Source organism: Pongo pygmaeus, chromosome 6 (assembly GCF_028885625.2).
Source record: "Pongo pygmaeus isolate AG05252 chromosome 6, NHGRI_mPonPyg2-v2.0_pri, whole genome shotgun sequence".
Classification (NCBI taxonomy): Eukaryota; Metazoa; Chordata; class Mammalia; order Primates; family Hominidae; genus Pongo; species Pongo pygmaeus.
Genome location: NC_072379.2, coordinates 110,616,650 through 110,642,793, shown reverse-complemented (window position 1 = coordinate 110,642,793; position 26,144 = coordinate 110,616,650). Strand labels below are relative to the sequence as shown.

At 39.0% G+C, this 26,144-nt stretch overlaps 1 protein-coding gene across 5 annotated transcripts in view; it reads left to right on the top strand.

Annotated features, from left to right (window-relative positions):
- Positions 1-26,144, top strand: part of DOCK4 (dedicator of cytokinesis 4) — a 485,830-nt gene that overhangs the window by 221,997 nt on the left and 237,689 nt on the right. For all 5 annotated transcript variants that reach the window (XM_054494462.2, XM_063667735.1, XM_063667733.1 and 2 more), the window contains exons 7-8: positions 2,164-2,248; positions 9,285-9,436. In XM_054494462.2, the coding sequence (XP_054350437.1) occupies positions 2,164-2,248; positions 9,285-9,436 (237 nt within the window). The remainder of the gene's footprint in view (positions 1-2,163; positions 2,249-9,284; positions 9,437-26,144) is intronic.

The window sequence follows — 26,144 nt, the reverse complement described above, 5'->3', positions numbered from 1 at the left end:
TCCTCTCTCTTCCCTACTTGCCTCATTTCTCCTTATTCTTTGTAAAGCACTTCCTTGATTCTACTCTGTGGGCTAGGAAACCTCAAACCATGGGAAGATGTACTTAGGAATTAACAAAACCAAATAGAAACAAATAAGACTCTTCACATAACCAGGACGCCAGGAAGCTAACAGAAGCTGAACAATCAAGACTATGGGAGAAAAAGGCTTGTAGATTACAGGTTTCTGAGGCTGCAGAATTTCTGCACTCATTCTGCAGCCATGTAGGTCACCTGTCTTCACGTATCTTATCTTCCTCCTGCATGTGACTGATGTCTGAATTTCCAAGTTCAAATTCTCAAGGAAGGAATCTTATTGACAGCCAATGTCTAATATTCCTGTTTGGGCTGAGCATTTTATACCAGCCTCTCATAAGCTGCTGGCCAGTCTTTGGGTTATTTGTCCTTAGGTCAGGTGCTTACCCATGGTCCAATCAGGTGTGGCTCAGGAAGGGGAGATGGTCAGATGACTACCTTGTCTGCCACCACCACTCCCAGCAGAGAAAGTGGGTAGCGCAGCTTCTCATAGAAGGAGCTACGAGTAAGACAGGTATCACAGTGGTTATATGCCCTCTTTCATTTGCTAAATGATCTTCATCAGCAATATTGACCCAGTGTCAGATGATGACTTAACACTGTAGTACGGTGGTTCTCTTTCAGAAGGGAATGGAGAATGGAAAACAGACCCTATCAGAATCCCTGGTGAGATGTAGCAAGGGGGAACATGGACATTTTGAAAACAAATCACAGTGCTTATTGTGAGTTAAAAATTCAACTAACATTAAATAATGGGTGTGTGAATTTTTTTCTAGGTTTCCCACAGAGAAACATCATTTAGGAAAATTGAGAAACTGTTTTAGTATCTGAAAGACAGCTCCTACTGTCAAGGAGGTGACAGCTTTCTAATCTTTTAAGAACAAATAGCCCTCAGGGTGGCTGGGGCAGTGCCTGGCTTGAAGTAGGTGCTGCATTAATAAATTTTACTTATGAAACCTTAATGAGATTTTGGGGAAGGGCATGGAAGAATTTCAGATTTTTTTAAAATACAAAAGTAAGAAAGCTGTGGTTCTATAATTGGAAGTGTGATGCCAGAAGGCTTCTGTGTTAGAAAGAGTGGTGATGTGAAAGGGATGCAGAACAAGTGATCCTCAGAGAACTGAGCATGCGGCCTTGGATGTGGCGGTTGAGGGGGCTCTGCTAGAGAAGAGGGTATCTCGGCCTTGATCGATAGGGCATTACTCAGGCATTGTGTAGCCTTTGAGATGATCATGGAGGGTTAAGGATATGAACAGAATTGTGTGGCATTGGTGTCAGCATTGTACCGTGGGTGCGCTGGAGGGGATTATGCTAGGAAGGTCACCAGAGGGAAGCTAACCAGAATAGAGTTAGACTCATGTTCCTCTGTTGATGGGAAGACATCACAAGTCAATTACCATACTTGGTACCTCTGAGGCTGGATATAACCTTAGAATACTTCTCAGCACAGCAAGCCACATGTCAGCCACAATGAAATCTGACATAAAGGGTTAAACTATTCTGCCAGCCCAGGCCCAAAACTCTTCCCCCATTTCCATTTCCTGCCTTTATTGAGTTTCTCCTAACGACTGACCTCAGAATTTGCTGTAAATAAGGACCATGCACAAGTTGCCAGAGATTCATATAAGAAACATGTTGACTCTGGGCACAGCTAGGTATACTGGTGCTAGGTCAAATTCTAAAGACCAAATTTCCTTACCCTCAACTCCAATTTCTAGAACCAAATGATGTCTAGCTCTAGTTTCCATTCGCTCCAGTGTGGAAGGCCTTCTCTTGTGATAATTTGAAGGGCGCCGAAGGCTCCACACCATATGGTGCTAAGGCCCCCAGGGGCAGGAGCACTCCGCTGAGAGTGCCAACCCATCCCTCCTGGATTTGCTTGTCTTTCTTACCTTCTATGTTTCAAGTTTTGCCCAGTGTCCAGTGGAGTTATATTGTCTACCCCAACTGTGGTAACAAGTCATACAAGGTGAGAGAAGCATGGTGGGTGATATACCTAATTTCCAAGTGATGTAGTGAAAAACCAATTGTTTTTAACATATTTCGTGGAGGTAACTTTTCCCCCAAACTTTTGCAATTTGTTTTCTAGACAACTGGGACTGGACCTGGTGCCTAGGAAAGAGTACGCAATGGTGGATCCGGAAGACATCAGCATTACTGAGCTCTACCGATTGGTAGGTACAGGAAATCTTGGCTCCCAGTCTCCCTGCTGATTTTCTGGTTTCCATGGCACTCCTCATACTTGCTTGATTTTGTAAGAACAGGATGTTCCAGGATTAATTTAGAGAGAGTAAAAAGACTTGAGAGCTGAGGTGACCATGCCCTCAGTACAGTACTGAGACACTACCTGTCTAAGAATAACATGATATTCTCCAGTGGGCCCTCAATGCCCAGGCACCAGGAAGTCAATACAAAGACGTTTTCAGTTCTTTTGCAAATCTTTCTACTTTTTGTCTAGTGTAGTGAAATGCTTACAAGTCACACATACTTATCTGTTGTGTTTGAGGACCATGCTGTAACTAATGGTGTTTCGTCTTGGCTCAGCAGCATGTTGACCCTCCTCCTGCCCCCATTAGCTCTATATACATATAGTGTGTGTGTGTGTGTGTGTGTGTGTGTGTGTGTGTACGTACATAATAGCACTATATACACCAACTACTGAAACGGTCTCCTCCTTAGTCTTCAACTGCTGGACTTACACCTACCCTTCCCTGACCCCAATCCATTCCTAAGTACTGAATCCCGTGAATCATCCTAAAATATTTGATCATATAGTCCATCATGGTCTCACTTACGACTTGAGTTTTTTTTCTAGTTACATGGTAAGTTAAAGTCCAGTTTTTTTGCTTGGCATCCAGGTTCCCCAAGTCTGGTCCAATCTGCCTTCTTTTTAGCCTTGTATTCTTAAAACTGTATGAAATGTACCTAATATCTTGATATTAACTAAGTTCTGAGAATCCAAAATCAGAGAAGAGGGTAGTTGGGATGGGCTTTCAAAGACCATCACCCTAAGCATAATTGTACTTTGATCTCATTACTGCTGCTTCTTACCATAAAGTTCCAAGAAGGACTGCCTTTTGGAAATAGTAGACTCCTTTTTGGATGATCCTACCTCTTTTGGCGTATCTTTCCAAGCTTATTTTTCTGAGAATAATGAGATATTCTTAACCTGAAGATTATCCATATCTGAAAAATGTGGAGGAAAATTTCAGTAAGTCCACTGGGGATGTATCTGATTTGAGAAGGCAGTTCTTAATATTGCTTTCAGATTTTTCCATGATCATCAAATTGACGTTCAGATTATCTACACTTCATTGTGTCAGTTGGAATCAATTCCATTTTTTAGGGGATACTCTTAATTGTATATTGAATTTCTTCAGAGTGATGTTGTGTGCTGCTTGCCTTCATGACATCAGTGCTAACCAGAGTATCTGGCATGTAGCGAGAACATAGAGGTCAGTTAGTGGGAGGCAAAGAAGGAAAAATAAGAGCATTCCAAGTTAAAGTCATCACTGCCTCTTAGCTTACATAACAAATATAATCTGTATAGTTTGTCAGTCATATCCTCTGATGTGGCATCTTTATTTTTGTTCATTTATTTAACTTATTGAACATCATATTCTCTCATTTTTAAGAACATCTCTCACTTAATTTTTAAGTTCCTTTAGGGAACACACTGTATATACCTCTATATGTTCAAGATAGTCTTGTACAGTGCTTTTGCACTTAGTAAGCACCCAGTCAATGCTTTGGAGATCATTACGGTATCATGAAAAGACTGTGGATTATTGGCTCCAAACAACTACATTTGCAATCTATCTCTTTCTTTTACCAGTTATTTGGGTCTTGGATTTATTATTTAATCTCTCAAAGCCTCAGTCGATTCATCTACTAAATGGGGAAATAATTATTTTCATGTTTATTATGAAGATTAGATAAGAAATATATGTAAAATGCCTTTCCTTGACAGATAATATTTGCACAACACATAAGCATTTAGTCAGTTTTCATTCCTTTCTTATCTTTATTTCATCTGCATTGGAGAGCCAACAGGGTAAAAATAATTGATGCCTCATATTAGGGTTAGATTTGGCTGTGTCATGAAATAAATAAAAAGCAGAAGCTAAAACATGATAGAAATTTATTTCTTAAAGTATGCAAATTTAGAAACAGGAATTTCTGGGTTTGGTTGTGGTTTTATGGTATGAAAAGAGCCTTATCTTTCTGCTACATTGAACATGGCTTCCATCACCAAGAACACCTCTAAGTGCAGTATAGCTGCAAGAGTTCTAGCCATCATATTTGCATTCCAGGCAGTAGGAAGGAGACAGGTTTCTCTCAGTTGATTCAAATACTTTCATGAACCTTCCTGGAAGTTCCGCACAACACTTGCACTTAACATCTCATTGGCAGAACTTAGGCACACCGCTGTATTTAGTTGAGTATGTCAGGTATTGGAGAAACAATTGATGTGACACAAATATGTTTTATTTTCCTGAGTTTGGTTTTGTGCGTATGTAATTTTGTCTCTGTTCTTTTTATGTAACATTATATATAGGATGGCAAATTGATTTCACCTCTTTCAGCATTCCAGTTTATTGGTGGGTGGCTGCCTAGAGTTCAGTGTTGATAAGATTCCAGGGTCTTATCTAGGGTCTCATTGATTAGCAATGTCGGCCATTGGTGGGAAAGACAGCAGGAGATATTTTAGTATGTTACAGCTCAGATCCTAGTCCAAAGTCTTCCTTTTACAGATGAAGAAAATAAAATGTGATTTGACAGGAAAACTTATTTTATCCTCAGTGCTGGTTGCACTTGACTGTTTCCAAAACAAAGACAATAGCCCAAAAACAACTCAAATAGTTATAAGCTTCAGAGGAGCATGTGCTTTTCTTTAAGGCAGTTGCTTTTTCTTTTTTCCTTTATTTTTCTCTTCAACTTCTATTTTAAGTTCCGGGGTACATGTGCAGGTTGTGCAGGTTTGTTACATAGGTAAATGTGTCCCATGGTGGTTTGCTGCACAGATCATCCCATCACCCAGGTATTAAGCCCAGCACCCATAAGGCAGTTTCTTTTTCAAGTTTCTGTTTGTATCCTGGCCTAGCAATAATAAGATTCTCTGTAGCCCTGGTGTTTTTCTTTGTTCAACATCAAAGTGACTGACTATTGATTTCACCAGAGAGAGCTGGGAGGCACCATCACCAATCCCTTGTTGTTGTTTGGCAATTTATTGTCACTTTGGGTCAAGGACCTCAGCATGGACGTTAAATGGCCCAGCACAGAAGACATTTGATTAATTGTTGCTGCTTTTCTTCTTTTACTTCTTCCTAGTCAGTGTCATGTTTGAAACACAAGTGTTTGCATCTTACTAAATTCATATTGCATCATTAGAAAAAAATGTCTCACTTGAGTTTCTTGATAGCCCTGTTAGCAGATCTTTCTCACCTAATTGTGTTCATTTAAGCAGTAAAAGTGCTAAACTGTGCAGTGTTAGCATATGTCCACTTAGATATTTTTCTTTAGTGCCAAAGGCAAGATTTCAATCCTTCTATAAATAAAGGGAACCTTATTAGCCAGCTTCTCTGCTCTTTGTGCCTGCAGGTTTCTATCTTTTTAGAAATCTTTCTTGGTTTTGTAAGATCATGCATCTGCTTACTCTGCAATTCTTAGAAGGTTAGACTAGCAGATCTCAGAGGGAACACAGTGGTTCTCACATGCAATTTCAACCCAAGGGGGTATTTGGCATTGTCTGGAGACATTTTTCGTTGTCACAACAGGAGATGGGAAGGAGAGGTACTATTGGCATCTGGTAGGTAGAGGCTAGGAAAAGCTGCTAGATGTCCTACAAAGCCCAGGACAGCCCCCACAACAAGGAAATATTCAGCCTAGTTGTCAATAGCACTGAGGTTGATAAACCCTGGTGTAGACATTTCATTCAATAATTAATGCATTATTTGAAGGTTAAAAATTTGAGTCAGTTAAATAAATCTTGGGATGAATCTGTTTCTTCCCCTAATCAAAGAGCTAGTTCAACTGTTAAGCACAGTTAGAGTAACTGATAGGTGCATTTGTAGCCACAAATTATCTCAAGCTCTTGAATTGTGAACTTGACTTTTTAATTTAATTGTAATAATACTTTCACAGAGATTTTTTAGGAGTTTGCCAAAGTACTGAATTACCAAGAGAAAAGAAAGTAATCATAACCTACTAAGTCCAAATGGGTCCTAGACCTGAAAGAATAGTGGGGATGGGAAGAGGGGTATTTTCAGTGCTAGAGTGTGCGAGATGTGAGGGCCCATGTTAAATGTGCAAAGGCTAGAGTCAGGCAAGCTTATTACTAGCATGCACTCAAAGAACAAAAGTTCCAAGGCCATAATTACTCGAAAGACGCAACAATACATTGTTAAGTTTGCGGTGATTTGCATCTGTCTGCACATGATCCTGATCAGTGATTCTCAACCCTCATTGCCCATTAGAATCACCTGGGGAGCTTTTAAAACTACCAGTCTCTGGACCCCAGCCCCTAGAAATTCTAATTTAATTGTTCTGAGATAAGACCTGGGCATAAGTATTTTTTAAAAGCTCTCTTGGGGACTCTAAACTGCAGCTAAGGTTGAGAACCGCTGATCTAGATATATTGGATTCGTTGCATCAGTAAAGGAGCTAATTTTTCTCCTCAGTTCTTGTGAATGTCATGATTGGCGCAGGGAACTTTGCACTGTTTGAGGTTAAGAGAGGATATCTCCTTAAGGTCTATTCTTTTCATGAGGTTTTTACATCTGTTTCTGTAGCTCTGGCCTTTAGTAGTCATTCGGTTCTTCATAGTAGCTTGTGCTCTGTTACCCTTTTAAGTAAGCATATGTTTTTCTTTTAAGTAAATCAGTAAATAAGTTAGCAGTTCTGGCGGGGTGGAGGGGGGATGGGGAAGCCTCGTTAGTTAGAGATGTATTTTTATGAACATAATGATGCCACTTTTGCCACAGTAAAAAAAAAAAAAAAAAAAAAAAAAATTGTTAAAGCACAAAGTAGAGCAACCTTTATAGAAAACAAGGCAAAATCGTTCTTTTTTCCTACAGTTAGAATATTTTTCTCCAGGAAACTGTGTTTAGTAATTATAGCCCACACATGCCTCAATGCTTAGGTCTACTTTTAAAAACAACTTACTTACTCTCTACTTTTACAAAGAGATTCCCAGTGTACCTGTTGAGTATACAGTGATTATAGATGAATTTAGCTAAATTTTTTCCACCCTTTGCTTCTCAAGTAGTTCAGAATAAAAGTTTTAACTTCTAAGCATGAAAAAATTCTAGTGATTTTATGTTGCGTTAACACTTGTAAATTTACATGACATTTTGGCTTCATTTGGTCATTCAGTAGTTTTTGAACTCAAAGGCATAAAAAGATGGCTAATGTAGACATAGGGTCATTTACCTTATCCCTCAACACAGGCTATGGCTCTGTTACAATGAAATTGAAATCCCTGAACTATTTTTTTAATTGTCAAAGTGATCCAAAAGAGGTAGTTTTGTTATTAGTCTGTGCTATGAAAGTGATAATCTTCTACATTCTTAGCACCTGTTCTATTAATACACAAGCCTAGCCACGTGTTTTTCCTGTGCTCTTATCCTGAATCAGTGTTACTCGAAGTGTGGTCCAAGAAATGGCTGGACCGTGAACTGTTGGTCCAGCTATACAAATGACAAGTAAATGATTAGAAACCTTTAGGGCATTTTGACATTGCTGTGGCATTTTTATTGTATTTCATGAAAGAATCAGTCTGCAGTGAATTATGGGGAGAAACAACCTGGTCCCTCACTGCAAGCAGTGTGAGGAGCCCTAACCTAAATAGGTAAATCCTGCACCCTCCTTACCTCTCAGCTAAAGTGCCATTTTCCCAGGACGCCTGCCCATTCTCATGTCAAATCCCCACTTTTATACTCTCATCATAAACTGGGTCTTTAGGCTGGGCGCAGTAGCCCATACCCGTAATCCTAGCACTTGGGCAGGCTGAGGCAGGAGGATCGCTTGAGTCCAGGAGTTCAAGACCAGCCTGGGCAACATGGTGAAACCTTGTCTCTGCAAAAAGTATGAAAATTAGCTGGGTGTGGTAACACGTGCCTGTAGTCCCAGGTACTCTGGAAGCCAAGGCAGGAGGATCGCTTAAGCCTGGGAGGTAGAGGCTGCAGTGAGCTGAGATCGTGCCACTGCAGTCCAGCCTAGGCAGTAGAGCAAGATACTCCCTCAAAAATAATAATAACAGTAATCTGGGTCTTTGCTTCCATTCATCACAGTTGCAGTTTTACATGTGTATGTGTGACAATTTTGTTCATGTCTGCTTCCCCTAGTAGATAGATGCTCTGTGAAGGTGTGAACTGTTTCTGTTTTTACTCATCATTGTGTTCCCAGGGCTTGGTACATAGGAGATACTTGAATGTATGTTGGATGAATGATCATCCCCCATGTTATCCTCCTTCCTGGACTCGTGAATGATTCTTTTTCTCCCTCAGCCTGTGGGAACTCACATCTTGTCTTGTTGCCCAAGTTGAGCCTGGACTGGCTGTATTGAGGAAGGGATTCAAGGTGGACATAGATGCTATTCTTAGCTTTAGACGCCTTGCTGGCTTTCCTAGGTCTCTCCCTACAGCGCCACAGCAAGTTAGAAACTATTATTTGCCACAGCCTGTCTCAGACAACTACCACAACTTTACAATTTAGTATAACCTAAAAGAACTTTTAATTATGAGTAATGAGAAGTTATAACTTAGATATAATTTAGTCTGCTTTTTAAAAAGATGACTAATAATTTGTTCTCATCTTGGGAGCTGATAAGGGAGCAGAAGAATCCTTTGAACTTCCTGCTTCCTGAATCTACTCAGTGAGTTGTTATTTTAACATTAATGATTTTAAAAATTCTTCAAGCAAGGTTCCTTGATAATCTATAAACTTCACGGTTTCTTATTTTAGAAGTTAGAAGAAAATTTGGAATTTAACATCCAAAGTTAAATTGGATATCTTCCAGACTATTTCTATGTCCATAGTCTAAAAGACATAGAATGTATATTTTGCTGTGGATTTAGATACCAAATCCACAGCAAAATAAAAAGTTATGGCATAGGACATCACAGTTACCTCATAGCTAACTAGTTTGTTGGGTCCTATTATTTCCTTCAGTCCATGCTGATCATGTTTTTGTTGGGGGGTGTCATTCAGATGGAACATCGACATCGGAAGAAAGACACCCCGGTGCAGGCCAGCAGTCACCACCTCTTTGTCCAGATGAAGAGCCTCATGTGTTCCAACCTGGGAGAGGAGCTGGAGGTCATCTTCTCACTCTTTGACAGTAAAGAGAACCGGCCAATCAGGTAGCTGCATGTGGCGATAGGGTTTCAATGTCTTAATGTTAGAATGGTGGATATTTGTGATTGGCAAGCTGTAAGATATTTATCTTGTATACTTTTTACTCCATCAGCCTCAATTTTCTCACCAGTAGAACTCTGAGTTTCTAAGCTGCCTGTTCTTTGGATGTTTCTGTGAGGGATGATGAATGCAGCATTCTTTGAAAAATTCAAAAGGGCTATAGAATCAGAATAATTGATATTAAATGGAAGTATGGCATGGATATCAAGTCTGTTATTTGTTTTAATTATTTTGTATTGGTAACCTAAAGAAGATACAGATTCTCTGGAGAAGTTTGCTTATCACAGTCAGCTTGCTGTAGCTTTCAGATTTTCAGTAAACCATTCTGTTATTCTTATCCTATCTGGATCAAATGGTTTAAACAGACAACTAAATACTTAGAAACCTTCCCATTAAAGTTTCAGAGCTTTGAGATGATAACTAATTTTCACATATTTCTTTTTCTTTCTTAGTTCTCTGAGTCTTATGTATTAGAATTCTCTTTTGGTTCTCTTTTCTCTTTCAGTATTTAGGAAAAGATATATGGTGTATGTTTTGGTTGTTATTCGAAAGTCTCAACTCCTATTAAAACTTTTTTGTCTAAAATTTTTAATATTTGTTTTAAAGTTAAACACCAAACTTGCCATCGTTCAAATTAAAAATTTCACAGATAAATTGAGAATTTGAATTGAATCACACAAATCACACACAATGACCCAACTGTACCATGCTTTAAAAAAATGCTTTTCAATAAACATTAACAATTTTAGGCAATACCAAGTCTCATATATATATAATACACACACACAGACACACACACACATATATATATACACATATATACACACACACACACACACACACACATATATATATATATTTTTTTTTTTTTTTGAGATGGAGTCTTGCTCTGTCACCCAGGCTGGAGTGCAGTGGTGTGGTCTTGGCTCACTGTAACCTCCACCTACTGGGTTCAAGTGATTCTCCTGCCTCAGCCTCCTGAGTAGTTTGCCTAGCTAATTTTTGTATTTTTAGTAGAGATGCGGTTTCACCATGTTGGCCAGGCTGGTCTCGAACTCCTGGCCTCAGGTGATCCGCCTGCCTCAGCTTCCCAAAGTGCTGGGATTACAAGCGTGAGCCACTGCGCCTGGTCTATTATTTTATAAACAGAAAATAATCTTGGAGTAATTCTTTTCTGGTAAAATAGTTTTCTTTTTCTAGGGAATATGTGTGAAGTTTATTTTTAATGCAGTTACAGCCATAAAATCTTTGTTGAATTAGCTTATATCTTAGTCATTATCTACTAGTAAGTGTACTTTTTATTTCTTGACAGTGGACTATGTCCATAGAATTTAGAAGGTGGTGTTTTTGTGCACCAGGGACAAAATTTATGAGGTGTGGATATAACAGTAGTAATACAGTTTTAAAATCTACTTTCTACACTGTTAGAGGAATTGGATCAGTGTGTTAAAAGAACTTTGCCTCTTTACAAATGAGCACTACTAAAAAGGGAAGTAAAAGGCATGAAAAACTGATCCAAGTTACACTTTAGAAATGTGAAAGATTATTTAGAGATAATATTTGTTTATATGTTGGAGTGTGTCTGGTTTATGGGTAGTTTAGTTTATAAAATATAACATTGTATAATATGTGATCTCTTTAATATGCTTTTTAAACTATATGGAATGTAAAAGGAAGAACTGAAGTTATTCTTTTGCTCATTTCTGTTAAACTAAAGTTTTTTTTGTTGTTTTTGTTTGAGACAGAGTCTTGCTCTGTCACCCAGGCTGGAGCTCAGTGGCACATTCTTGGCCCATTGCAACCTCCACCTCCTGGGTTCAAGTGATTCTTGTGCCTCAGCCTCCCAAGTAGCTGGGATTAGAGACACCCGCCACCACGCCCAGCTAATTTTTGTATTTTTAGTAGAGATGGGGTTTTGCCATGTTGGCCAGGCTGGTCTTGAACTCCTGGCCTCAAGTGATCCCCCCCGCCTTGGCCTCCCAAAGTGCTGGGGATTATAGGCATGAGCCACTGTGCCTGGTCGCCTGTTAAGCTAAAGTTTTTGTGGAATACGAACTCCCCTTTGCCACTAATGCTCAAATTGCATTATCATAGGATTGTACTAATTTGGGATTAATATTAGCTTGTCTCTAAATATCATCTCTTTATAAACATTTTCAAATTTTCTCAAACATTCTAAATAGGTATTGATCTTCAGAGTGCTCCTTATTTTATTCCTATATCCTTAGCAAAAGTAGGATAATAACCTGGGTACAGGGTCCGCCAAAATGTTGTGTTTGTGTTCCCCAAGTTCAAGCCAGGAGCTGTGTAGTTTTCCTGGTGTGTAATGTGGCTGGGCTGCCATGCCTGCCTACTTCCCCCGGTCTCTCCCTCCCCTTTTCCCTCTCTCACTTCTGCCTTCACCCTCCCCTTTTGTCACCCTCCTCCCCATCCCTTTTCCTTCCTCCTCCTCTCTCTGCACCCCCCCACCTCACACACACACACACACACACACACACACACCCCTCTTCAATATCCCACCTGATCTGTAACGATCCTAGGAGAAATCAAGTCAATCCCTTCCCACTGCTTCTCTTCAATGCGTTTGGTTATCTGTGGCTCTCACCTCTCAAACTCACAATCACCATAAAGGTGATTGGCAAAAGAATGAATAAGTATCACAATATGTGCTTAATAGATGTTTGGAACAGCCTCAGATTTATCTTCTTGATGTTTCTGAGGCCTCAGGCCACACAGTGATTGTTTTCTTTTAGGAAGGGTTCAAGACCTTGTAATGAGTCAGTTTGGTTCAAACTGCCGGGAACACAGGGCAGTTCACCGTCCCTGCATGAAGAGGCCTTAGGATGTACAGATCTGAAGACTGGGCTTGACTCTTGTCTCTGCAGTTGATGGTGACTCTGCAGCCCTGACCCCTTTACTTCCTTCTATTTTTTTCTTTCATCTTGGAACTGCTAACAGTTCTTGCTGCCTTCATCCCACCTGGTGTAGGTAATGAGTATCAAATGTCTGCATCTTCTCAGAAAAAAGTACTGTGAATGTGAGGTGTGATTTTAAGGCATTGTTATATTTCTTCTTATTTGTGAGTGTTTTAAAATTTTGTATTTCTTTTAAACTTTTTATTTTAGAAAAATTTCCGACATATATAGAAGTAGACTGTTGTAAGGAACCCTTATGTACCCTCCACCAGCTTCAACAACTGTCAACAAAAGTTTGATCTTGTTTTAACCACATTCCTTTCCAATTTTTGTCTTTAGCCCGAGATTATTTTGAAGCAAATTCCTGACCTCATAACATTTTCAAATGTAAAAAAAAAGGAACTCTAAAGGAATTATCATCTAAAAAATTAATATTCCTTTAACATCATCAAATATTCATTTGCCATTGGATTCAGATTCCCCCTATTGACTCATAAATATTGTTTTACAAATTGTTCAAATTGAGATCCAAATAAAGTCCATATGTTGCAGATAAGTCTTATACATAAATTTCAGCTCTAGCTTCCCTCTTCCTCTTAAATTCCTGGAACTTATTTGTCATTTGGTTTATTTCTTTTTGAGAGTTCAAAGTCTAATTGCAAATGTTGAAAATCAGTGGACAAAAGATGGTATAGTTAAGTGAATGCTTGTGTTATTAAATAGGAGGGTTAGTGCTATAATTTACAAAAAGTAAAATGCCAGAGGAAAAGAAGTCAGTATACGAAAAAGATACTTGCACACTCATGTTTTTAACAGCACAATTTGCAGTTGCAATAATATGGAACCAGCCCAAATGCCCATCAATCAATGAGTGGATAAAGAAAATGTGATTTTATATATATGCGCCGTGGAATACTAGTCAGCCATATAAAAGAGTGAAATAATGGCTTTTGCAGCAACCTGGATGGAATTAGAGACCATTATTCTAAGTGAAGAAACTCAGGAATGGAAAACCAAACGTCGTATGTTCTCACTCATAAGTTGGAGCTAAGCTGTAAGGATGTAAAGGCATAGGAATGATACGATAGGCTTTGTGAACTCCGGGGAAAGAGTGGGAGGGGGATTAGGGATGAAAGACTACACACTGGCTACAGTGTACACTGCTCAGGTGATGGGTGCACCAAAATCTCAGAAATCACCACTAAAGAACTTCTTCATGTAAAAAATTAAAAAAAAATTAAAGATAGAAGGACAGAGAACTAGAGATGTGATAAAACGTATAAGTGTTAATGATAGGAGAGAAGAAGGCTTTAGACGATCAAATTACTCCGAGCTACGGGAGGATATTCAAACCAAAGGCAAAGAAGTTGAAAACTTTGAAAAAAATTTAGAAGAATGTATAACTAGAATAACCAATACAGAGAAGTGCTTAAAGGAGCTGATGGAGCTGAAAACCAAGGCTCGAGAACTACGTGAAGAATGCAGAAGCCTCAGGAGCCGATGCGATCAAATGGAAGAAAGGGTATCAGCCCTGGAAGATGAAATGAATGAAATGAAGCGAGAAGGGAAGTTTAGAGAAAAAAGAATAAAAAGAAACGAGCAAAGCCTCCAAGAAATGTGGGACTATGTGAAAAGACCAAATCTACGTCTGATTGGTGTACCTGAAAGTGACGGGGAGAATGGAAACAAGTTGGAAAACACTCTGCAGGATATTATCCAGGAGAACTTCCCCAATCTAGCAAGGCAGGCCAACATTCAGATTCAGGAAATACAGAGAACGCCACAAAGATACTCCTCGAGAAGAGCAACTCCAAGACACATAATTGTCAGATTCACCAAAGTTGAAATGAAGGAAAAAATGTTAAGGGCAGCCAGAGAGAAAGGTCGGGTTACCATCAAAGGGAAGCCCATCAGACTAACAGCGGATCTCTCGGCAGAAACCCTACAAGCCAGAAGAGAGTGGGGGCCAATATTCAACATTCTTAAAGAAAAGAATTTTCAACCCAGAATTTCATATCCTGCCAAACTAAGCTTCATAAGTGAAGGAGAAATAAAATACTTTACAGACAAGCAAATGCTGAGAGATTTTGTCACCACCAGGCCTGCCCTAAAAGAGCTCCTGAAGGAAGCGCTAAACATGGAAAGGCACAACTGGTACCAGCCACTGCAAAATCATACCGAAATGTAAAGAACATTGAGACTAGGAAGAGACTGCATCAACTAACGAGCAAAATATCCAGCTAACATCATAATGACAGGATCAAATTCACACATAACAATATTAACTTTAAATGTAAATGGACTAAATGCTCCAATTAAAAGACACAGACTGGCAAACTGGATAAAGACTCAAGACCCATCAGTGTGCTGTATTCAGGAAACCCATCTCATGTGCAGAGACACACATAGGCTCAAAATAAAAGGATGGAGGAAGATCTACCAAGCAAATGGAAAACAAAAAAAGGCAAGGGTTGCAATCCTAGTCTCTGATAAAACAGACTTTAAACCAACAAAGATCAAAAGAGACAAAGAAGGCCATTACATAATGGTAAAGGGATTAATTCAACAAGAAGAGCTAACTATCCTAAATATATATGCACCCAATACAGGAGCACCCAGATTCATAAAGCAAGTCCTGAGTGACCTACAAAGAGACTTAGACTCCCACACATTAATAATGGGAGACTTTAACACCCCACTATCAACATTAGACAGATCAACGAGACAGAAAGTCAACAAGGATACCCAGGAATTGAACTCAGCTCTGCACCAAGTGGACCTAATAGACATCTACAGAACTCTCCACCCCAAATCAACAGAATATACATTTTTTTCAGCACCACACCACACCTATTCCAAAATTGACCATATACTTGGAAGTAAAGCTTTCCTCAATAAATGTAAAAGAACAGAAATTGTAACAAACTGTCTCTCAGATCACAGTGCAATCAAGCTAGAACTCAGGATTAAGAATGTCACTCAAAACCGCTCAACTACGTGGAAACTGAACAACCTGCTCCTGAATGACTACTGGGTACATAACGAAATGAAGGCAGAAATAAAGATGTTCTTTGAAACCAACGAGAACCAAGACACAACATACCAGAATCTCTGGGATGCATTCAAAGCAGTGTGTAGAGGGAAATTTATAGCACTAAATGCCCACAAGAGAAAGCAGGAAAGATCCAAAATTGACACCCTAACATCACAATTAAAAGAACTAGAAAAGCAAGAGCAAACACATTCAAAAGCTAGCAGAAGGCAAGAAATAACTAAAATCAGAGCAGAACTGAAGGAAATAGAGACACAAAAAACCCTTCAAAAAATAAATGAATCCAGGAGCTGGTTTTTTGAAAGGATCAACAAAATTGATAGACCGCTAGCAAGATTAATAAAGAAAAAAAGAGAGAAGAATCAAATAGATGCAATAAAAAATGATAAAGGGGATATCACCACCGATCCCACAGAAATACAAACTACCATCAGAGAATATTACAAACACCTCTATGCAAATAAACTAGAAAATCTAGAAGAAATGGATAAATTCCTCAACACATACACCCTCCCAAGACTAAACCAGGAAGAAGTTGAATCTCTGAATATACCAATAACAGGAGCTGAAATTGTGGCAATAATCAATAGCTTACCAACCAAAAAAAGTCCAGGTCCAGATGGATTCACAGCCGAATTCTACCAGAGGTACAAGGAGGAGCTGGTACCATTCCTCCTGAAACTATTCCAATCAATAGAAAAAGAGGGAATCCTCCCTAACTCATTTTATGAGGCCAGCATCATCCTGATACCAAAGCCTGGCAGAGACACAACAAAAAAAGAGAATTTTAGACCAATATCCTTGATGAATATTGATGCAAAAATCCTCAGTAAAATACTGGCAAACAATCCAGCAGCACATCAAAAAGCTTATCCACCATGATCAAGTGGGCTTCATCCCTGGGATGCAAGGCTGGTTCAATATACGCAAATCAATAAATGTAATCCAGCATATAAACAGAACAAAAGACAAAAACCACATGATTATCTCAATAGATGCAGAAAAGGCCTTTGACAAAATTCAACAATGCTTCATGCTAAAAACTCTCAATAAATTAGGAATTGATGGGACGTATCTCAAAATAATAAGAGCTATTTATGACAAACCCACAGCCAATATCATACTGAATGGGCAAAAACTGGAAGCATTCCCTTTGAAAACTGGCACAAGACAGGGATGCCCTCTCTCACCACTTCTATTCAACATAGTGTTGGAAGTTCTGGCCAGGGCAATTAGGCAGGAGAAGGAAATCAAGGGTATTCAATTAGGAAAAGAGGAAGTCAAATTGTCCCTGTTTGCAGATGACATGATAGTATATCTAGAAAACCCCATTGTCTCAGCCCAAAATCTCCTTAAGCTGATAAGCAACTTCAGCAAAGTCTCAGGATACAAAATCAATGTGCAAAAATCACAAGCATTCTTATACATCAATAACAGACAAACAGAGAGCCAAATCATGAGTGAACTCCCATTCACAATTGCTTCAAAGAGAATAAAATACCTAGGAATCCAACTTACAAGGGATGTGAAGGACCTCTTCAAGGAGAACTACAAACCACTGCTCAAGGAAATAAAAGAGGATACAAACAAATGGAAGAACATTCCATGCTCATGGGTAGGAAGAATCAATATCATGAAAATGGCCATCCTTCCCAAGGTAATTTACAGATTCAATGCCATCCCCATCAAGCTACCAATGACTTTCTTCACAGAATTGGAAAAAACTACTTTAAAGTTCATATGGAACCAAAAAAGAGCCCGCATCGCCAAGTCAATCCTAAGCCAAAAGAACAAAGCTGGAGGCATCACACTACCTGACTTCAAACTATACTACAAGGCTACAGTAACCAAAACAGCATGGTACTGGTACCAAAACAGAGATATAGATCAATGGAACAGAACAGAGCCGTCAGAAATAATGCCACATATCTACAAGTATCTGATCTTTGACAAACCTGACAAAAACAAGAAATGGGGAAAGGATTCCCTATTTAATAAATGGTGCTGGCAAAACTGGCTAGCCATATGGAGAAAGCTGAAACTGGATCCCTTCCTTACACCTTATACAAAAATCAATTCAAGATGGATTAAAGACTTAAATGTTAGACCTAAAACCATAAAAACCCTAGAAGAAAACCTAGGCATTACCATTCAGGACATAGGCATGGGCAAGGACTTCATGTCTAAAACACCAAAAGCAATGGCAACAAAAGCCAAAATTGACAAATGGGATCTAATTAAACTCAAGAGCTTCTGCACAGCAAAAGAAACTACCATCAGAGTGAACAGGCAACCTACAAAATGGGAGAAAATTTTCGCAACCTACTCATCTGACAAAGGGCTAATATCCAGAATCTACAATGAACTCAAACAAATTTACAAGAAAAAACAAACAACCCCATCAAAAAGTGGGCGAAGGACATGAACAGACACTTCTCAAAAGAAGACATTTATGCAGCTAAAAAACACATGAAAAAATGCTCACCATCACTGGCCATCAGAGAAATGCAAATCAAAACCACAATGAGATTCCATCTCACACCAGTTAGAATGGCAATCATTAAAAAGTCAGGAAACAACAGGTGCTGGAGAGGATGTGGAGAAATAGGAACACTTTTACACTGTTGGTGGGACTGTAAACTAGTTCAACCCTTGTGGAAGTCAGTGTGGCGATTCCTCAGGGATCTAGAACTAGAAATTCCATTCGACCCAGCCATCCCATTACTGGGTATATACCCAAAGGACTATAAATCATGCTGCTATAAAGACACATGCACACGTATGTTTATTGTGGCATTATTCACAATAGCAAAGACTTGGAACCAACCCAAATGTCCAACAATGATAGACTGGATTAAGAAAATGTGGCACATATACACCATGGAATACTATGCAGCCATAAAAAATGATGAGTTCACGTCCTTTGTAGGGACATGGATGAAATTGGAAATCATCATTCTCAGTAAACTATCGCAAGAACAAAAAACCAAACACCGCATATTCTCACTCATAGGTGGGAATTGAACAATGAGAACACATGGACACAGGAAGGGGAACATCACACTCTGGGGACTGTTGTGGGGTGGGGGGAGGGGGGAGGGATAGCATTGGGAGATATACCTAATGCTAGATGACGAGTTGGTGGGTGCAGCGCACCAGCATGGCACATGTATACATATGTAACTTACCTGCACATTGGGCACATGTACCATAAAACCTAAAGTATAATAATAATAATAATAATAATAATAATAATAAAAGAAAAAAAAAAAGAAAATTAAAAAAAAAAGTGTTAATGATAGACTCTAGGTAGTATGTATATATGTGTTCACTGGAAATTTTTTTTGTTTCTTTATATTTAAAAATTTCCATTATAAATGCTAAAACACATGAAAAAAAAGCAGAATGTAGTCTAAATGATCTTTATGGCTTCAGTCTGGCCATTGATCACAGAACGTTACCTTGTCCAGGTACAGGTGGAGGGACCAACATGTGTAAAACCTGTAGAGGACGGATTAGGAAACAGGGTGTTTATTCCTTACATAAGACAGATAACTGGTTAGTACTTTGAAAAAAAAAATTCCTCCTTTAAGAAGCAAACAGCCAGCATTTATTGAGCCCTAACCATCTGCCATACTCTGTTCTAAGTGCTTTAAATATATTATTAGCACCAATTTTACAGATGAGGAAGCCAAGACACCGAGAGGCTAGAGAAGGTGACCAAGCTTCTCTAAGTGGCAAAAGGCAGAGCAGAGCTGCAGACCCCGTGCTCTGGCCCAAAGCCTGCCCTCTGAACCACACCACCAGCAGTCGCATCAGAATCACTGCCTAAGCACTTCAGTATTTGTCTGAAAGTTTCCATAGTCAAACAGGATTTTACTGGCCAGAATTGGGGCTTTAGAGACTGAAAGCCTTAATAATAAATTGTTATGAATTCTTGATAATGGTAATACTGAAACTGATATAGGGCCTCAGAAATCGTCTATGCTATAGAAGTTGGGTTTTAAATTGAGTCCTTCTCAAAATACTTTAAGAATAGCAAAGTGGCTCCTTCAGCTACCCATGAAGTGGAAAGGAAAGAAGGCCAAGAGGAAGAAGGTGGCCCTGACTCCTGCTGTCTTGAAGAAGCAGGAGGCCAAGAAAGTGATAAATCCCCTGTTTGAGAAAAGGCCTAAGAATGTTGGCATTAGACAGGACATCCAGCCCAAAAGGGACCTCCTTGGCTTTGTGAAATGGCCCCGCTATATCAGGTTGCTGTGGCAAAGAACCATCCCCCTTAAGTGGCTGAAAGTGCCTCCTGCGATTGACCAGTTCACTTAGGCCTTGGACCACCAAACAGCTACTCAGCTGCATAAGCTGGCCCACAAATACAGACCAGAGACAAAGCAAGAGAAGAAGAGGCTGTTGGCCCAGGCTGAGAAGAAAGCTGTGGCAAAGGGGATGTGCCCACTAAGAGACTACCTATTCTTTGAGCAGGATTAACACTATCACTACCTTGGGGGAGAACAAAAAGGCTCAACTGATGGTAACTGCACATGACATGGATCCCATTGAGCTGATTGTCTTCCTGCCTGCCCTGCGTCATAAAATGAGGGTCCCTAACTGCATTATCAAGGGGAAGGCAAGACTGGAATGTCTAGTCCACAGGAAGACCTGCACCACTGTTGCTTTCACACAGGTTAGCTCGGAAGACAAAAGAGCTTTGGTTAAGCCAGTGGAAACTATCAGGACCAATTACAATGACAGATACGATGACATCTACCATCACTGGGGAGGCAATTTCCTGAGTCTAAAATCTTTGGCTCGCATTCCCAAGCTGGAAAAGGCAAAGGCTAAATAACCCACCACTAGATTGGGTTAAATGTACACTGTTAGTTTTTTTGTACATAAAAATAATAATTCTCCTCAAAAAATAAAATAGCAAAGTGGCATCAATTCTTACTTTATGCTAGTGATCAAAATCTTAGATTAAGTACTTAGATGTGTCCAATACAGAAGGAGCCAGTATGTAAAAGTACTCCCTTTCTTGTTCACTCAGTAGAATTATGAAGCATGTAGAATCTCCTTAGTACCAGGAAGAGTACATTTCCTGAAAAGAACTTGTCATTGAAGCTGGACCATATTTAGAAAGCCCATTAATTTCGTTTCTAAACAATTACTGAATATCCCTGAAGGTGGCCCCAGTATGTTAAGCCTGCAAAGTGTGTTTTGGGCACCTCTCTCAGTGACTAAAGATTGAGGCACATTCCCACGGCATCCTGCTCAAACACACCTACTCCAGGACTCTTTTCCAGTTTACCTTCCTCACTTGTTTATGTCACATCACCAGCCCAGCATCTCCTGAAGGCACAGCCACATTGGAGAAGCAAAAATCACATACTTTTATTTGAGGTGTGTACAGTCTTGACACAATTTCTCTCTATAAAAGATAATTATTAGTTTTATAAAACGAGTTTTCCAGATTTTTACATGAGCCAATTGTTCTTAGAGCATATTTATCTGGTTGAAAGTTTATGATTTCTCCAGCCCTCAAGGGTATTACTGGGAAAGGGAGGGAATCATTTCTCTGCAAATCATCTGTAATTTTATTACATTCATTTAACACTTATGTAATGCTTATTATATTCCAGGCACCATTCTAAGCTCTTTAAGAAATATTAATTTAATCAGCCCTTGTAACACTCTATACAGTGGATACTACTAATATCCACGTTTTTATAGATGAGGAAACTGAGGCACAGAGAGTTTTTTTTGTTTTTTTTTTTTAAATAACTTGCCCAAGGTCATACAGCTGATATGTGGTGGAGCTGGTATTCTAACATGGCAGTTTATGTAGGAATCTGTATTCTAAATCACTGCTCTACACTCATACTCATCATGTACAATATCTATAAGATTCTATATTCTTCATCAACCTATTTTTACTCACCAGTGTGTAATAAGGGGTCTGTCGAGGGTTTGTAGTTTTAAGAAACTAGAGTAGGAGGGACTTGGCCTCGTTAAAATTGACAGGAAAGATCCAGTAATGAGAGAGAGGGGAAATCACTGATCGTCCAAGGTCCCTTAGGAGGCATCAGGAAACAGATCTGAGTTTGCTGGTGGGGAGATTAGCCATGGGCCAGAGAAAGGAAGAGACAGAAGAATGTGGACATGCATAAACTGAGGTGTAAGATTGGGCATATGAGTTTTTGTTACATAAAAGCAAACTACTTAACATTATTTGCTACTGTGTCTCCTTTAGCTTGCATTTAAAATTGGCTTCTGTACTACATGGTGATAAGAGTCATGGTATTTGTTTATGGTTACCCACAATCCATAGATTGTGCAGCTACGGATGTGTATATTAATTCTTATCTCTCCTGTTTTGGCATATGTCAATTAATCTACAACAGACAGTAAATTTTATGGACCAGTGAAAACAACGCTGTTTACTGGTTGACTACCTCCCTGATAACTTTCATTATTTTGTTTACTGATGTACTCTAGGGCTTCATTAGTTAAAGTTGTAAATTTGTCTTGGGACTAGTCTATTAACGTATTGCATTCTCATCAGAGAATATATTTAATAGGACCTGAGTACCACCAGTTGGTACTCAGCTGGCATAGGGCTGCTCATGCATGTGAGCTGCTGGCGTGGGCTTTTATTTGAGAAAATAGCAGCAGGGTAGTACTTCTGGAAAAAGTGTTATCCCGATGATTAAATAAAAAAAGTCTTAATTAAGTACAGATGAGGTTTACTGTCTGCTTGTAACTTATTCACATACTTTTCTGAAGCTAGGTATTTTTCCTAACATCACACCATTAAACTCTCCATTTTTCTTGAAATACTTCATTTCCATATAAATTTTGTATAGCCTACAATTACCTTCTATTTGGTATATCATTCCATTCTATCATTTAAGAAAAAGAAAGTAATGAATGCGATTGGTGAGGTAAAGATTTTTTTAAATATGGAAATATGGATTCATACTGAATACCGAAATACATCTGGATATCTCTTCACCCCCAAGACACATACCTTTGTGTGTCTTGTGTACCGCATAGTAATCTAAGTGGCCAGATTCTGGAGTCAGATGGCAAGAGTTCAAGTCCTGGCTTTGTCATTTAGTAGGTACATCAGTTTTGGGAAGTTAATTCATGTCTCTCAAGGCTGTTAACTTGTCTGATAAGTAGAGATAATAATAGTACTTTCCCCATGGGGTTATTGGAGGATTAAATTTAGTGTAATACTTTCCACCTGATAATTGGTCAGTAAATCTTAGTTATTAGAATGATTATTTTTAAAAACCAGTACAGGAAATACACTTAACATAACCAGAAATAATATGTGTTGATTGCTGTTGAAGCCTTAAAGAAATATGTTCCAAGGAACTGTTTATTTTTTTAAGTATATGGTATTATAGTTATGTAATATTTAGAGAGACCTACTAGTAAAAGGTAAAATGGAATCAGAGGTGTGATTCGCTTTAAAATACTTCAGCAATGGAAGAACAAAGAGAAAGAAAAAGCAAAAAGGAGAAAATATAACAAAATATGTGGAGAAAATATGACAAAATTTCTTTGTTATGAATTCCCTGTGATAGGTATATGAGCTCTTGGTTTAACTTTTAGCATATAATATATATAGTTAATGAATTACCTGCTTAAAATTTATTAATGTTTTCGTACTGTATGTAGGCCATAAAGCAATGAGAAAAGACATTTTTTTCCAACGTCTTGAAAGAACATTGGATTGGTTTAGTCACTAGCCCCATAGATGATGGTCTGAATTCCATTCTGCCTAGAATAATAATACTCGTTACATGAACTGACAGTTAAGTTTTTCATAATATATTTGACAAAACTTAAGAGGAATGTTTTCTTAATGGTCTAGGACATTGAGTGTTATATCACACATACTTTATAATAATATTCCCCTTGAAGCATGAGCCTTGATTCAGACTTAAAATAGGCAGCTTTTAGAAGATTAATAAAGATTCTGTGAGAGAAAATACCTTGTATGCTTAAATCCTTAAAGGATTTTTGCCTTACAGGCAAAATCAGTGCCACCTTCCTAGAAATTCTAAGTAAGTATAGGTTTATCCTCCCAAAGGTGAGGGAATTCCAGCTGTAAGAATGCACATCACCTCTACCCATTCACTAGTTCATTCACTCACTATGAAAGCATGGTAAGAGTAAGTGAAGTGTTAAGAGTAAGTGAAGTGTTGTGTGCCAGCTGTCCGAGACCCTTTGAGCATTTGTAGAGGTTTAAAGTTGAACCCTGAAGCAACGGCAGAAGGGATCCAGACACAAGTGAAGGAATCTACTTTGAAAAAGAGGAAGGACACTTCTTTTATTAATGTGGAAGATGAAGGAAGTGAAATGGGTGTAAAATTCTGAGATGGAATCAAGAGACTTTGGGTTTGTGGCCTTGATCTTTAAGTAAAGGGGGAAAGAAGATCAGCTGCCATTGGAGAGCAAAAGAGAGGACAGAGGGAGCTGAGGACTGAAAGTGAGTTGTAGGAGGAAGGCAAGCAGACGTGGAGCAAACGTGTGATAGGGATCCAGCAAATCCAACCCCTGGGCCTGCATCTAAAGAAATGAAACCAGTGTGTGCAAGAGATATCTGCACTTGCATGTTGCCTGCAGCACTATTGACAATAGCCAAGATGTGGAGTCAACCTAAGTGTCCACCAACAGATGAATGGATAAAGAAAATGTGGTATATATGCACTTTGGAATACTATTCAGCCTTAAAAAGAAGGAAACTCTGTCATTTGGGACAACATGGATGTACCTGGAAGACATTATGTTAAGTGAAATAAGCCAGACACAGAGAGACAAAGAGTGCATGATCTCACTGACATGTGGAGTGTAAAAAAGTTGAACTCATAGTGGAGAGAAGAAGGGAGATTACTAGGGATTAGGGGAGGGAATTCTGGAAAAGTAAAATACAAAATTTCAGTTAGTTAGGAGGAATAAGTCCAAGAGAGCTATTGTACAACATGGTGGTTATGGTTAATAGCAATGTATTATATACTTGCACATTGCTGAGAGTAGATTTTAAGTGTTTTCATCACCAAAAAAAAAAAAAAAGCACGTGAAATAAAGCATGTGTTTTACCTCACGGTAGGTTAGCTTGATTTAGCCATTCCACAATGTATACGTATTTCAAAACAACATGTTTTATTTAGAGTTGATAAATATATACAATTTTTATTTATAAATTCTTTTTTTTTTTTTTTTTTTAAGACGGAGCCTCACTCTGTTGCCCAGGCTGGAGTGCAGTGGCACGATCTGGGCTCACTGCAACCTCTGCCTCCCAGGTTCAAGCGATTCTCCTGCCTCAGCCTCCAAGTAGCCGGGACTACAGGCATGTGCCACCACGCCCGGCTAATTTTTTGTATTTTTATTAGAGACGGGGTTTCACTGTGTTAGCCAGGATGGTCTTTGTCTCCTGACCTCGTGATCCTCCCACCTCGGCCTCCCAAAATGCTAGGATAACAGGCGTGAGCCACTGCGCCCAGGCCGTTTATTTATCAATTCTAAATAAATAAATAAGTAAAATGTTAAAAATTTATAAATAATTAAGTGTAAAAAAGAAAAGTGTAATAGGAAGTGAGTGAGGGCTCATAGAATTGCTGAGTGCAGTGAGGGCCGCACCAATGGGAGACATCTGAAATTGCTAGTGCATCCAGACTCCCGGGTTAGCTTTTGCTGGACGTGCTTAGCAAATAGGGATCAGAAGCAGGTGGTAAGGTTGGAGACTGAAACATCATAGGTGGAAAAGAATGAGAAAATTGAGAATTCTGTGTCACAAGGAAAATCTAAGAAGTTACCCTCATAGCTTCCAGTGGGTGAGGCTGATACAATCTAATAGCCTTTTCAATTTTAAAAGGAAATGAAATAACTATCCTTCTTTTGAAAAGACTGAGTTGCTAGGAAAATTTTTCAAGATCTTACAGAAAGAACTGTTAGGGAGAATTGTTATTTGGCCCAGACTAGTAAAAAGTGCTAATATTTTTGTGTATGTATGCTAGTACATAACATAGTTAAGAGAGCAGATGTGGCTTTTTCATTCCCTGCACTGTGCTAGTATTTCTCATCTCATACATCATTTAAAATGTATAGCATGATCACAGAAGTTCAGCATCTATATTGTTATATAAATTAGGAGCATATATTGTTTTGAACATCAAAAATCATGGACATAGATCCCTTTTTGTAGCTTCATGTTATAAAATCAGCTCAAAAATGTGACGTCTCCAAAGCAGAGCAGTAACGTAGGGAAAATGTCTGACCGGCCAGACGTGCAGGGAGTACAACCTTGTTTGAGAACAAAAATAGATGGAGACGGCATTCAGACACCCTCCTTGGATTGTGGCAATATCAACTATTCCATACGGCCCAGAGCATTTCCTGCCATGTCTAGACATGCTGGCACAGATTTCTCTGTGGGTGTCTGCCTGCCTGTCAGTGACCCACAGCGACCTTCCCTCGGGCCTCCTGTTGAAAGGCACTCCTGCTTTCCGCCCTCCCTCTTCTCCATCATTTGATTGCTCCAGCAGGTGCATGAAATGTGGGAGTGTTGTCACTTCAGAGTTAATCAGATTTGCGGTTTACTCCCCCTTTGGTCACACTTCTGTGTCACATAAAAAAGAAAATCACAAATAATTGCTTTAGAGATGCTGTGATGTCAATAATGGG